The sequence below is a fragment of the Bos grunniens genome, chromosome 1 (assembly GCF_055505025.1).
Source record: "Bos grunniens cultivar Pamir isolate PY7600 chromosome 1, Bosgru_T2T1.0, whole genome shotgun sequence".
In the NCBI taxonomy this organism is placed as follows: domain Eukaryota; kingdom Metazoa; phylum Chordata; class Mammalia; order Artiodactyla; family Bovidae; genus Bos; species Bos grunniens.
In genome coordinates this window covers 8,342,375-8,356,530 of record NC_141165.1, presented here as the reverse complement: position 1 = coordinate 8,356,530, position 14,156 = coordinate 8,342,375, and the positions used below count along the sequence as shown (strand labels likewise).

Below are 14,156 nucleotides of genomic sequence, written 5' to 3'. Positions count from 1 at the left end.
ACTGTTTCCGGTGAGAGATGCTCAGAAGCAGGAGGTGGGGGAGGCAGACGGTCCAAGCCCTCTCCGGGTTGCCCTCTCGGTAGCGCTTCCCATGGGTTTTTATAGAGGCTTCTTTGAAGCAGGTCAGGAGAAAGTGCCAAACCTCTTTGGTTGGCTCCTCTGGACCCCCATCCCCCATCCCAAGCCATTTAGAAGTTCGCCAATTATCACCTCATTAGCATAAACTTTGATAGGCTTGAAAGGGGCTCATTATGAATAACAGAGACTCTCTTAACACAGAGGGAAATTCCAAGGATTTTAGGAGATCAGTGACAGGAATTAGGGACAAAGGCCAAATTTTTTTTATTATTATACCTCAAATCCTTAACCCAAATAAATCATGAGAAAAACGTTAGATAGATTCTGTCAAAGTCAGCCATTGGAAGAATTGGAGAACTTCACAGGCAAGAGGATCTTAAGGAAATGGTTAAATGTAATGTGGTATCTAGATGGAATCTTGGGATGAAGAAAGGACATCAGGGAAAACGAGATCTGAATAAAGTAGGGATTATAGCTTCTAAAGAATGTTCCAACTACTGGGCTTCCCTCCTAGCTCAGTTGGTAAAGAATCCACTTACAAGGCAGGAGACCTGGGTTCGATCCCTAAAGATAGAGAAGGAAGCCTAGGAAACTTTGGGGACCCACTCTAAGTTAATGATCGCTCAAGAAATCTCTTGGAAAGTAGGCTTGTTTAATTATAAAACCATAAACAAAACCACAAGATACGCTCCAGGCCATTACATGGAAGAATGTCACCACCCTTCTACTAATACGATAATCCTAGTTTGACCACATAGGGTCATACAAATTAGGGCCCTCCCTAATTTGAAGTAGGAATTAATGATGTATGTGGTGGTGGTTTAGTCTAAGTCATGTCCAACTCTTGCGACCTCATGGACTGTAGCCTGCTAGACACCTCTGTCCATGGGATTCTCCAGGCCAGAATACCTGAATGAGTTGCCATTTCTTTCTCCAGGGGATCTTCCCCTGGACTGGGCGTGCTGCAGTCCAGTTCAGTTCAATCGCTCAGTCATGCCCGGCTCTTCGAGACCCCATGGACTGCAGCACGCCAGGCTTCCCTGTCCATCACCAACTCCTGGAGCTTGCTCAAACTCATGTCCATCGAGTCGGTGATGCCATCCGACCACCTCATCCTCTGTCGTCCCCTTCTCCCCCTGCCCTCAATCTTTCCCAGCATCAGGGTCTTTTCCACTGAGTCAGTCCTTCACATCAGGTGGCCAAAGCAGTGGAGTTTCAGCTTCAGCATCAGTCTTTCCAGTGAATATTCAGGACTGATTTCCTTTAGGATAGGCTGATTGGATGTCCTTGCAGTCCAAGGTACTCTTAAGAGTCTTCTCCAACACCACAGTTCAAAAGCATCAATTTTTCAGCGCTCAGCTTTCTTTATGGTCCAACTCTCACATCCATACATGACTACTGGAAAGACCATAGCCTTGACTAGATGGACCTTTGCTGGCAAAGTAAGATCACTGCTTTTAATATGCTGTCTAGGTTGATGATAGCTTTTCTTCCAAGGAACAAGCATCTTTTAATTTCATGGCTGCAGTCACCATCTGTAATGATTTTGGGGCCCAAAAAAATAAAATCTGCCACTGTTTACACTGTTTCCCCATCTATTTGCCATGAAGTGATGGGACTGGATGCCATGATCTTACTTTTCTGAATGTTGAGCTTTAAGCCAACTTTTTTCACTCTCCTCTTTCACTTTCATCAACAGGCTCTTTAGTTCTTCTTCACTTTCTGCCATAAGGGTGGTGTCATCTGCATATCTGAGGTTATTGATATTTCTCCAGGCAATCTTGATTCCAGCTTGTGCTTCCTCCAGCCCTGCATTTCACATGATGTTCTCTGCATATAAGCTAAATAAGCAGGGTGACAATATACAACCTTGACGTACTCTTTTCCCAATTTGGAACCTGTCTGTTGTTCCATGTCCAGTTTTAACTGTTGCTTCTTGACCTGGATACAGATTTCTCAGGAGACAGATCAGGTGTTCTGGTATTCCCATATCTTTAAGAATTTTCCATGATTTGTTGTGATCCACAACAGTCAAAGATTTTGGCATAGTCAATAAAGAAGTAGATGTTTTTCTGGAACTCTAGTAAGAAGTAGATGTTTTTCTGGAACTCTAGTTCTTCTTCAATGATCTGGTGGATGTTGCTGCAGTCCATAGAGTCTCAAAGAGTCGGACACGACTGAGTGACTGAACAATAGCAACAATAGAGCTACCGCTTCATAGTGCTTCCAGTTTTTGAGAATTGGACATAAAGAAGGCTCAGTGCTGAAGAATTGACTCAAGAGCCTGACCCACCTATGTGAGCTGACCAGTGGAGACCACTGAGAAGGTTGCAAACTCTTCATTTAAAAGGTGACACCCAATCTCACAGATGCCTCCTACTCTTCATCACAGGGAATAGGCAGTGAGCTGGGCAAATGTACTCATCTTTATTTCAAAGGTTTGGAAAACACTGCATTTCCAGGCCATAGATTCCAAGGGTTGTCTTCCTTTTTCTCCTTATGCTCTCCTTGTTCCTCTCTTAACTCCTTTGAAATCTGCGTCCATCGGAGTGTTCTCCCTTTTCGGGGAGTTCACTGATGGCCCGGGGTTAGGATGCAGCACTTTCGCTGCCATAATCCTGGGTTCAGTCCCTGGTCAGTGTTCTCAGCTTTCGACACCATAATAACCCAGAGGGTCAAAGGAAATAAGGGAGGCCTGAATTTCGACTTCGAGTAGAAGCAGAATTTCAGCATGACTGGGAGCCTGGATGGTGTCATTTGAGGACAATCAGAATGAACTCTGGGTCTGGCTGCCACCAGCGCCCAGCACAATATAGGACAAATTGTGGCTGGCCCCTGGACTATCAGATCAGATCCAACAGGTGACGGGGTGAGGTGGGGTGGGGAGGGGTGCCTATCTTCCATCTGGCATGCTTGCTAAACTCCTTTAAAAAGAAAACCACAGACCCAAAATGGCATCCATGGTGCTAAAAGCCCATGATACCAAACCCAGCTTTCATACCCAGCCTAATTGTAGTTTTGACTTTCCTCGGAAATGTGATCTTAGCCAACCAATTTGGAATTTTCTGGTCAGCACCAGTGAGGTCATCAGTCTTTCAGACTCACCTTGCTCCCCCTGAGGAAGAAGGGGGGATCAGCATGATAAAACCATTGCCTAGACACTTCCCTGGTGATACAGAAGTTAAGACTCAGAGGACACCAGTTCAATCCTGGGTCATGGAACTAAGTTGCCATGGAGTGACACCAAAAAAATAAACACTTGCGTTTCTGTTTTCCCCCCAAAATGTTCTCAACTGAAAATAATCCTTTCTTTTCTTTTGCTCATAGCTCTCCTGTTCCACTCTTCTTCTAATAAAAACCCTCCATTTTGTACGATTCTATGGAGTGCCCACCCTTCTAGCTTCCAGACAAGGCACAGCGTACTAAGTGAAACACGTAATTAAGCCAATTAGATCTATTGACTTGGTTGGGTTTTTTTAACATGCAAAGTCTAGAGAGAGCCCTTGTGAGTTCATGTCTAACTCCTGATTTTCTGGGTGACCTTGAGGAAATTATTTAAAATTGTATTTTTTTTTTACTAAATTTCTTTCAAAATTTGAATATAAACTTTCTAATATAGGCCTGAATTTGAGCAAACTCCAAGAGACAGTGAAGGACCGAGGAGCCTGGCTTGCTGCAGTCTGTGGGGTAGCAGAGAGTCAGACACGACTCAGCGATAAACAACAACGTAGGCACAAAAGCATGTCTGTCTTGTTGGCCGCCCAACCCCAGCGCTAGAAGGAGTGTGTCAAACACAGGAAGTATTACACGATTATTGAAGAAGGAAATAGAATAGATAATAGGGATACAAAAAGATATGGAAGTGAACATTGAACTGTTCTTCTGGGAAAAAATGACTTAACATCTCCATGATTTCGGTTCTTCACCTGTCAAATGTGGATAATACTACTCTCTCCCTTGTAAGTCTGTGTGGACCAAGTGAATTAATATTCTTAAACCACAGTGCCAGGCACATAATGGATGCTCAGTAAAAGTTAGCCAAAGTTAAGACGACTACATTAGCTAGTATTAGTGTGAGGGCAGGCCATTTCCTGAGCTTCTGTCATCTCGCTTCTGAAATGGAGAGGACCCAGGAATTGATACCACAGGCCACTTCCAGCTTAGGATCTGGGGTGTGGCTTCCCTCATATTGCACGCCAGACTCTATCTATATCTATCAGTTCAGTTCAGTCGCTCAGTCATGTCCGACTCTTCGAGACCCCATGGACTGCAGCACGCCAGGCTTCCCTGTCCATCATCAAAACCCAGAGCTTGCTCAAACTCATGTCCATTGAGTCAGAGATGCCATCCAACAATCTCATCCTCTGTCATCCTCTTCTCCTCCTGCCTTCAATCTTCCCCAGCATCAGGATCTTTTCAAATGAGTCAGTTCTTCGCATCAGGTGGCCAAAGGATTGGAGCTTCAGCTTCAACATCAGTCCTTCCAATGAATATTTAGGACTGATTTCCTTTAGGATGGACTGGTTGGATCTCCTTGCAGTCCAAGGGACTCTCAAGAGTCTTCTCCAACACCACAGTTCAAAAGCATCAATTCTTCGGCGCTCAGCTTTCTTTAGAGTCCAACTCTCACATCCATACGTGACCACGGGAAAAACCATAGCTTTGACTAGACGGACCTTTGTCAGCAAAGTAATGCCTCTCCTTTTTAATATGCTATCTAGGTTGGTCATAGCTTTTCTTCCAAGGAACAAGCATCTTTTAATTTCATGGCTGCCGTCACCATCTGTAATGATTTTGGAGCCCAAGAAAATAAAGTCTGTCACTGTTTCCATTGTTTCTCCATCCATTTGCCATGAAGTGATGGGACCGGATGTCGTGATCTTTGTTTTTTGAATGTCAACTTTTAAGTCAGCTTTTTCACTCTCCTCTTTCACTTTTATCAAGAGGCTCTTTAGTTCCTCTTCACTTTCTGCCAGAAGGGTGGTGTCATCTGCATTTCTGAGGTTATTGATATTTCTCCTGGCAGTCTTAATTCCAACTTGTGCTTCATCCAGCCCAGCATTTCACATAATGTACTCTGCACACAAGTTAAATAAGCAGGGTGACAATATACAGTCTTGACATACTCCTTTCCTAGTTTTGAACCGTCTGTATTTATGTCATTTTTTTTTCACACAGCACTAGAAAGACGTAGGCAACATGTAACTACGTGATTCTTTGTCCTCTTACAGACACAATTAATAGAGTGAATCTTACGGTTTCCCTGGTGGTCCAGTGGTTAAGAATCCATCTTGCAATGCAAGGGACATGGGTTCCATCCCTGATCTGGGAAGATCCCATATGCCTCGGGGCAACTAAACCCCTCACAGCAACTACCGAGCCTGCGCTCTAGATAGAGCTCAGGAGTCGCAACTACTGAAGGCTGTGTGCCTAGAGCCTGTGCTCTGCCGCAAGAGAAACCACTGAAGTGAGAAGCCCGAGCACGGCAACTAGGAAGAGTTGAGTAGCCCCAGCCTGCTGCAACTGGAGAAAATCCCAAGCAGCAACCATGACCCAGCACAGCTCAAAATAAATAAATGAATGAATGAGTCTTTTTTTAAAAAAATAAGTGAATCTTAGATCCAACTATGGAGGACATATTTGGGACTTCCTAGTGGTTGAATGGTTAGTTCTCAGTGCTTCCTCTTCGGGGGGCACTTGATCAGAGAACTAAGATCCTGCAAGCCATGGGGTGAGCCTGCCACTTCCAAAAAAATAGGCTCCATTGAGGATGTATTCGTTTCCTGGGGCTGCCATAACGAATTAACATCAACTGGGTGGCCTAAAATAACAGAAGAAATCGAGGTATCTGCGTTTCTTCATCCTGGAGGCTCTCCTGGATTTGGGTGGCTGCACAGTCCTGGGCATTCCCCCGCTTGATGTGTTATTCGAGAATCTGCCTCTGTCTTCACACCTCCTTCCTGTGTCTCTGCTTCAGGTCTCTCTCTGCCTTTCTCTTACAAGGAAACCCATTGCTGGATTTAGTGTTTACTCTAAATCTAATTACATCTGCAAAGACCCTGTTTCTAAGTAAGGTCACATTCACAGATGCTGGGGTAAGAACTTGGACATATCTTTTGGGGCAACTATTTGATCCTCTTTAAGTGGAATACCACCCTGTTTTCTTTGGGGACAGCCTGAAGCGAGATCCTATTTTTTATCACCTGCCACATGTGGCTAAAACATTGCTTTCCGTATTCTCTCGCTTTGGATGTTAGGTCAGCATACATAATTAAATTAGACCACTGCTAAGTTTTTGCTTCATTTCCTGCAGAAGCTACACACTCTCCAGCACCTTCTATATTGTTGTTATAAACACCAGGATATAGTAGTGAACACAAACAGACAGAATTTTTGCCTTCATGGAGATGACATCCTACTGGGAGAGGCAGACAATAAATAAAAGATTTTTTAAATAGTATATTAATATAAAAATATAATATGTATTCTAGAGGCCACATCGGAGAAGGTGATGGTACCCCACTCCAGTACTCTTGCCTGGAAAATCCCATGGACGGAGGAGCCCAGTAGGCTGCAGTCCGTGGGGTTGCTCAGAGTCGGACAGGACTGAGCGACTTCACCTTCACTTTTCACTTTCATGCATTGGAGAAGGAAATGGCAACCCACTCCAGTATTCTTGCCTATAGAATCCCAGGGACAGGGGAGCCTGGTGGGCTGCCGTCTCTGGGGTCGCACAGAGTCGGACACGACTGAAGTGACTTAGCAGCAGCAGCAGCAGCAGAGGCTACATACACTCCAGTGTTCACAGCTACATAATTTATAATTGCCAAGGTATGGAAACAAGCTAAGTGTCCATGAATAGATGAATGGATAAAGATGTGGTGTGTGTTCATGCTCCCTAAGTCGTGTTTGACTCATTGCCACCTCACAGACTATAGTCCACCAGGCTCCTCTGTCCATGTGATTTTCCCAGCAAGAATACTGGAGTGGGGAGACAGTTCCTTCTCCAGGAGATCTACCTGACCCAAGGATCAAACTTATGACTTCTGCACTGCAGGCAGATTCTTTACCATTGAGCTGCCTGGGAAGCCACGATGGAATATTACTCAGCCACGAAAAATGAAAAGTTGCCATTTGCAACAACGTGAATGGCATTGGAAGGCATTATGTAGAAGACTCTTGAGAGTTCCTTGGACTGCAAGGAGATCCAACCAGTCCATCCTAAAGGAGACCAGTCCTGGGTGTTCATTGGAAGGACTGATGCTAAAGCTGAAACTCCAATACTTTGGCCACCTCATGAGAAGAGTTGACTCATTGGAAAAGACCCTGATGCTGGGAGGGATTGTGGGCAGGAGGAGAAGGGGAAAACAGAGGATGAGATGGCTGGATGGCATCACCAACTCGATGGACACGAGTTTGTGTGAACTCCAAGAGTTGGTGATGGACAGGGAGGCCTGGCATGCTGTGATTCATGGGGTCGCAAAGAGTCGGACAGGACTGAACGACTGAACTGAAGTGACTGATGCTAAGTGAAATAAGTCAGATGGAGAGACAGATACTGTGTGATACCAGTTATATGTGGAATCTTAAAAAAATACAACAAACTAGTGAATAAAACAAAAAAGAAGTAGATTCACACACACATACACACACACACACACACACATATATATAAAACTCGTGGTTACCAGCGGGGGGAAGGGAACAGGATGGGGAAAAATAGGTGCAGAGGGGGAATAAAAGGGTTATTATGGGATTATATGAAATCATGTGTGTGAAACTTTTGAAAATCTTAAAGCACTATAGAATTTTTTTAAAAGAAGCCAATAATAGTATGCTAAATGTGGCGCTTACTATGGACAAAAATAAAGCAGGTAAAGAAAGAGGACAGACAATGCTGAGGGATGTGTTTGTGTGTGTGAGAGAAAGAAAGAGAGAGATGATTTAAACACATGTCCAGGGAAAGCATCACCCTCAGGGGACACTTGAGTAAAGTCTTGAGGAAGATAAGAGGCAGGTTCACGCAGGAGGTGAGTGTGTCTGGGATGTTCCTGGTCTACAAATAGTCCAGAGGCCAGGGGTTTTAGAGGGAGGGATGGAAGTAGATGAGATCTGAGAGGTAAAGGGTGTGGGGGGAGGCCAATCAGGGTCTTGTGGCCATTGATCTGGTCTGGATTTAATGCAGGGAGTGTCTGGGGACGGTTCCAGTGTCCAGACATCAGTTATCATATGCTTGAGCCATGGATGTCCACAGTCACGGAGGAAGCTTGGTTACTAAATGTTTTCCCCACTCCCACCTTGAACACAAATTTCATGTTAATTTTTATTTTTCAAAAGCAAACTCAAAAAAAAAAAAAAAGCAAACTCAAGGACTTCCCTGGTGGTCCAGTGGTAAGTTTCTGAGTTTCCAATGCAGGGGGCACAGGTTTGAACCCTGGTAGGGGACTAAGATCCCACATAAGGTTCAGCCACAAATTAAAAAATAACAATAAAAATAAATTTAAAAAAAGAAAGCAAACGCAAGGCTTAAACTAAGAATTCAAACCAAACATATTTCATCTAGCAATCTCACTTCTGAGTATATACCTGAAATAATTAAAAGCGGGGACTTGTGAAGGCTGTTCATTGCAGTATCATTCACAGTAGCCGAAAGACAGAAGCAACCCAAGCGTTCACTGACACATGAATGGGTAAAAGAATAATATTCAATGGAATATTACATGGCCTTGAAAAGGAAGGATATTCTGACACTTGCTACAACGTAGATGAACCCGGAAGACTGTTAAAGAAACAAAATTTGAGTACACTTTAAAGATCTTCTTGATTTTATTCAAGGATTTATGAATCAGCATCCAACCTAGAAGATAAAAAAGAGCTCTGAGGAGCTGTACACAATAAAAGACTTTTACAGGCAGAAGGGAGCAGGAACAAGGAAGTTAATGGGGCACCAAGCAGACTGGTTGTGGCAGGTGCCCTTCCTTCAGGGGATGGCAGGGTCTGTGAGGCAGGTGACCTCACTACTGCTGAGCAGATGACTCCTGATTGACTGGTTTAAAAGATCCCATTTCTGGAGGAGGCCAGACTCTAATTGTCTTAGTTTGGCAACATGTGGCTTAGCAGAAGTGACTCCATATGGGGTCTCTTGTGTTGTTTTTCTAAGATTTTTTTTTCTTTTTTTGGTTGGAGCATTTTTGACATCTTTATTGAGTTTGTTACAATGTTGCTCCTGTTGTTTATTTGTTTGTTTGTAAAGTTTATTTATTTTGGCTGCCCTGGGTTTTCATTGGGCTTCCCTCATAGCTGTTAGTAAAGTATCTGCCTGCTTCAATTCCTGGGTCCGGAAGATCTGCTGGAGAAGGGATAGGCTACCCACTCCAGTATTCTTGGGCTTCCCTGGTGGCTCAGCTGGTAAAGAATCCGCCCGCAATGGGGGAGACCTGGGTTCGATCCCTGGGTTGGGAAGATCCCCTGGAGAAGGGAAAGGCTACCCACTCCAGGATTCTGGTCTGAAGAATTCCATGGATAGTCCATGGAGTTGCAAAGAGTCGCACACGACTGAGAGACTTCCACTTCACTGGGTCTTCATTGCTTTTTGAGGGCTTTCTCTAGTTGGGGCGAATGGGAGCCACTCTGTTTCAGAGCATGGGCTTCTCAATGCAGCGGCTTCTCTTATTGCAGAGCACAGGCCCAGGTGCCCCGTACTTGCAGTGCCCCTGCCCAGTTGTTCCGTGGCATGTGGAATCTTCTGGACCAGGGACTGAACCTGTGTCCCCTGCATTGGCAGGCAGATTCTTCTTCACTGCACCACCAAGGAAGTCTTTGCCTCTCTTTTCTGTTTTGGTTTCTTGGCCCTGAGGTACTGTGGGATCCTAGCTCCCTCACTAGGGATGGAACCCACACCCTGGCACCCCACCCGCTAATCCCTGGCACTGGAAGGTGAAATCTCAACCACTGGACCAGCAGTGAGGCCCTTGTCTCGTGGCTCAGATGGTAAAGAATCTGCCTGCAGTGCGGGAGACTGGGGTTCAGTCCCTGGATTGGGAAGATCCCTTGGAGGAGGAAATGGCCACCCACTCCAGTATGCTTTCCTGGAGAATCCCATGGACAGAGGAACCTGGCAGGCTATAGTCCATGGGGTTGCAAAGAGTCAGACACAACTGAACGACTACTATAACAGGGTATTATGCTAAGTGAAATAAGACAGTCACTAAAGGACAAATCGGAGAAGGCAATGGCATCCCACTCCAGTACTCTTGCGTGGAAAATTCCATGGACAGAGGAGCCTGGAAGGCTGCAGTCCATGGGGTCACTGAGGGTTGGACACGACTGAGCGACTTCACTTTCACTTTTCACTTTCATGCACTGGAGAAGGAAATGGCACCCCACTCCAGTGTTCTTGCCTGGAGAATCCCAGGGACGGAGGAGCCGGGTGGGCTGCTATCTATGGGGTCACACAGAGTTGGACACGACTGAAGTGACTTAGCAGCAGCAAAGGACAAATACATGACCCACTTACATGAAGTACATAGAATCGTCAACTCTTAGAACAGAAAGGGAGAAATGGGGTTATTATTTAATGGGTGCAGAGTTTGTTTGGAATGATGAAGAGGTTCTGGAGTTGGATGATGGTGATGGGTGCATAAAAATGTGAATGTATTTAATACCACTGAAGTGTATACTTAAAAATGGTTAAAATGGTAATTTTTAAGGACTTCCCTGGCAGTCCAGTTGTTAAGACTCCACACTCTCAGTGCAGGGGTATTGGTTCGATCCCTGGTTGGGGAAGTAAGATGACACAGGAGCAGCCAAAATTTAAAAAAAAAAAAAAAAAAAAGGTGTAATTTAGTTATATGTCTTGCCATGATTTCAAAAAACAAAAATTAATTGTTAAATATATATATATACATTTGTTTTCCATGAAACAAATTGTTTCTGAAGATACAAATATGTGTATTTTTTGTCTCCAAGAAATCTTTCAGAAACTTCATCAACAGCACTAACAGCATCTTGTAATTCCAAAATCGCATTTCAGAGGAACAGAGTGCTCTGTGGAGTGGGTAACAGGAAATAGATTCTGCCTAAACAGAAGGAAAGGAAATGGTCACTTCCCTGCTTGTCTTCAACACTGTTTATGTAAAAATATTCTGCCCTCTTAGATGTTTTGACTTTTGGTATCCTCCTCCTAGGCAAGCCGGAAACCCTGAGGGTTAACATCATTACCCTTTGTTTTCAAGGAACAGCTGAAAGTCAGCATTCGAAAAAGAAATTTTAATTGAAGAGAGCAGAACTAGAAACAGAATCTCAATATTATTTAGTTCCCACACTACCTCTCAGGCAGGAATTTGCATACTTGAAGTTATACAAATTTTCCCAGTTTATAAACCTCGGGCCTAATTATGTTTAAGATTTCTATATCTTTCATCAAATGCTTCCTCTCTCATAAAGATCTTTCTTGGATCCAAAAAAGTTTAAGAGATACTATAACATACTGAGTAACACAAAAGCCCTTTAAATTCCCAATTATCTCACCAGCACTGTATTTCTTTCCCAGTATTTTAATTCCTTTACTTGAAAAAAATTAAAAAATAAAAACTTTTTTTCTGTATTTCCAATGAATTTACTTTTTATTACATTATTTTCATCAAAAGCATGCATAATTTTCAAACTATGGTTTGTATAGTTCTATACACTCCACCTCACTGAGGGTTGAGTATCTGCATAAGCTTTTTTTTGCTTAATTTTTTAAATGAAGTATAGTTGATTTAGGGGCTTCCCCAGTGGCTCTGGCAGGAAAGAACCCATCGGCAAAGCAGGAGACACAGGAGACTCAGTTTTGATCCCTGGGTTGGGTTGGGAAGATCCCCTGGAGAAGGAAATGGCAACCCACCCCAGTATTCTTGCCTGGAAAATCCAGTGGACACAGGAGTCTGGCGGGCTATAGTCCATGGGGTCGCAAAAGAGTCAGTACAGCAAAGTGATTCAGTTATACATATTCTTTTTCATTTATATACTTTTTATAGTTTTCTGTGCTGTACAATAAGTCCTTGCTGGTTATTTATTTTATATATAGTAATGTGTGTATGTTAATCCCAACCTCCTAATTTATCCCTTCCCTCCCCTTTCCCTTGGTAACCATCAGTTTGTTTTCTATGTTTGTGGTTATATTTCTGTTTTGTATGTAACTTTATTTGTATCATTTTTGTAGATTCCAAATATGAGTGATATCATACGATGTTTCCCTTTGCCTTACTTCATTTAGTATGATCAGCTCTAGGTCTATCTGTGTTGCTGCAAATGGCACTATTTTGTTCTTTTTTATAGCTGAGTAATGGTCCATTGTGTGTGTGTACCACATCTTTTTTATCCATTTGTCTGTCAGTGGACATTCAGGTTGCTTCCATGTCTTGGCTATTATAAATACAGCTGCAATGAACATTGGGGTGCGTGTATCTTTTCGAATTATGGCTTTCTCTAGTCTAAATAAACTTCTGGGAACTCTTGTGAAAAGAATACTTGCCTAGGGCTTCCCTGGTGGCTCAGTGGTAAGAAGCTGCTTGCCATTGCGGGGGACACAGGTTCGATCTCTGGCCCTATAAGAGCTCACATGCCACAGAGCTACCAAGCCCGTTACCACCACTATCGAGCCTGTGCTCTGCGGCCCAGGAACCCCAACTACTGAGCCCACGCACTGCAACTACCGGAGCCTCTGCACCCCTAGAGCCCTGGCTCCACAACAAGAGAAGTTACCGAAATGAGAAGCCCCCAGAATGAGAAGCCCACAGACCACGGCTAGAGAAAAGGCCTCACAGCCACGAACAGCCAGAACACCCCAAAATAAATAAATATATAAAATAAAATTATATGAAAAAAGAGTACTTGCCTATTAGTGCCCAGGTATTCATTCATTCAATATTTATTGATGTCAATACAAACTGATATTATTTATTGTATATTTTGGCTTATAACCTAATACTGCTTTATTTGGTTGTTCAAATTGTTCCAGCCTTGGCTACTGTGCTCCTGCAGGTGCTGGGCAGAAAGAAAAACAAAACAAAAAAGACAAAACTTAGTAGGGGCGAGGATAAATTCAGAGTTTGAGATGAACAGATACACACTACTATATATACAGTAGATAAGCAACAAAGACCTCCTGTATAGCACAGGGAAATGTACTCAATATTTTGTAGTAATGTGGAAGGGGAAAGAATCTGAAAAATAATGTATATTAGATTAATTAGATTAAATCACATTGCTGTACATTTGAAACTAACACAACATTGAAAATCAACTATAATCCAATTAAAAAAAAACTGAGTATCTAGTGTGTGCAGGTACTGTCTTGGGTCCTTTTGCCCTTTAAATTTATTTTTTTGGCATTTGGTTAGTCTCTTACCAGACAGTGACTTTATACCAGTTATCTAATCTCTCTCAATTTTAATTTCTTAATCTGTAAAATGGGAATCATGCCTGTTTGCAGGGTTGGGGTAAAAATTAAATGTATAACTTATAAAATTAATACATGCTCCACTAAAGGACAAACGATTCCCATTATACAAGCTGGGAATAATCACATCCATAAAGACAGAATGGTGGTTATCACAGCTGGGAGGAAGGAGGAATGGGAAGTTATGTTTTATGAGTACAGTTTCTGTTCACGACAGTGAAAACGTTCTGGGGACGGAGGCCGGTGACGGCTGCACAGCAGTGTGTCTATCTAGTGCCACCGAATTATATTTGAAAATGCTTCAACTGGTAAATTTTATGTTATGTATAGTTTAGCTTAGAGTCGAAGCTATGGTTTTTCCAGTAGTCATGTATGGATATGAGAGCTGGATCATAAAGAAGGCTGAGCACTAAAGAACTGACGCTTTTGAACTGTGGTGTTGGAGAGGACTCTTGAGAGTTCCTTGGACTGCAGGGAGATCAAACCAGTCAATCCTAAAGGAAATCATCCCTGAATATTCATTGGAAGGACTGATCCTGAAGCTGATGGTCCAATAATTTAACCATCTGATTCAAAGAGCCAACTCATTAGAAAAGACCCTGATGCTGGGAAAGACTGAAGGCTGGAGGAGAAG

General features: G+C 43.2%; 1 protein-coding gene across 1 annotated transcript in view; it reads right to left on the bottom strand.

The window, feature by feature from the left end:
• Positions 1 to 3,069, bottom strand: part of HLCS (holocarboxylase synthetase) — a 224,918-nt gene extending 221,849 nt beyond the window's left edge. Inside the window, exon 1 of the mRNA XM_086409499.1 lies at positions 3 to 3,069. Coding sequence (XP_086265625.1) covers positions 3 to 188 — 186 coding nt within the window. The 5' untranslated portion in view covers positions 189 to 3,069. The remainder of the gene's footprint in view (positions 1 to 2) is intronic.
• Positions 3,070 to 14,156: the final 11,087 nt, after the last annotated feature.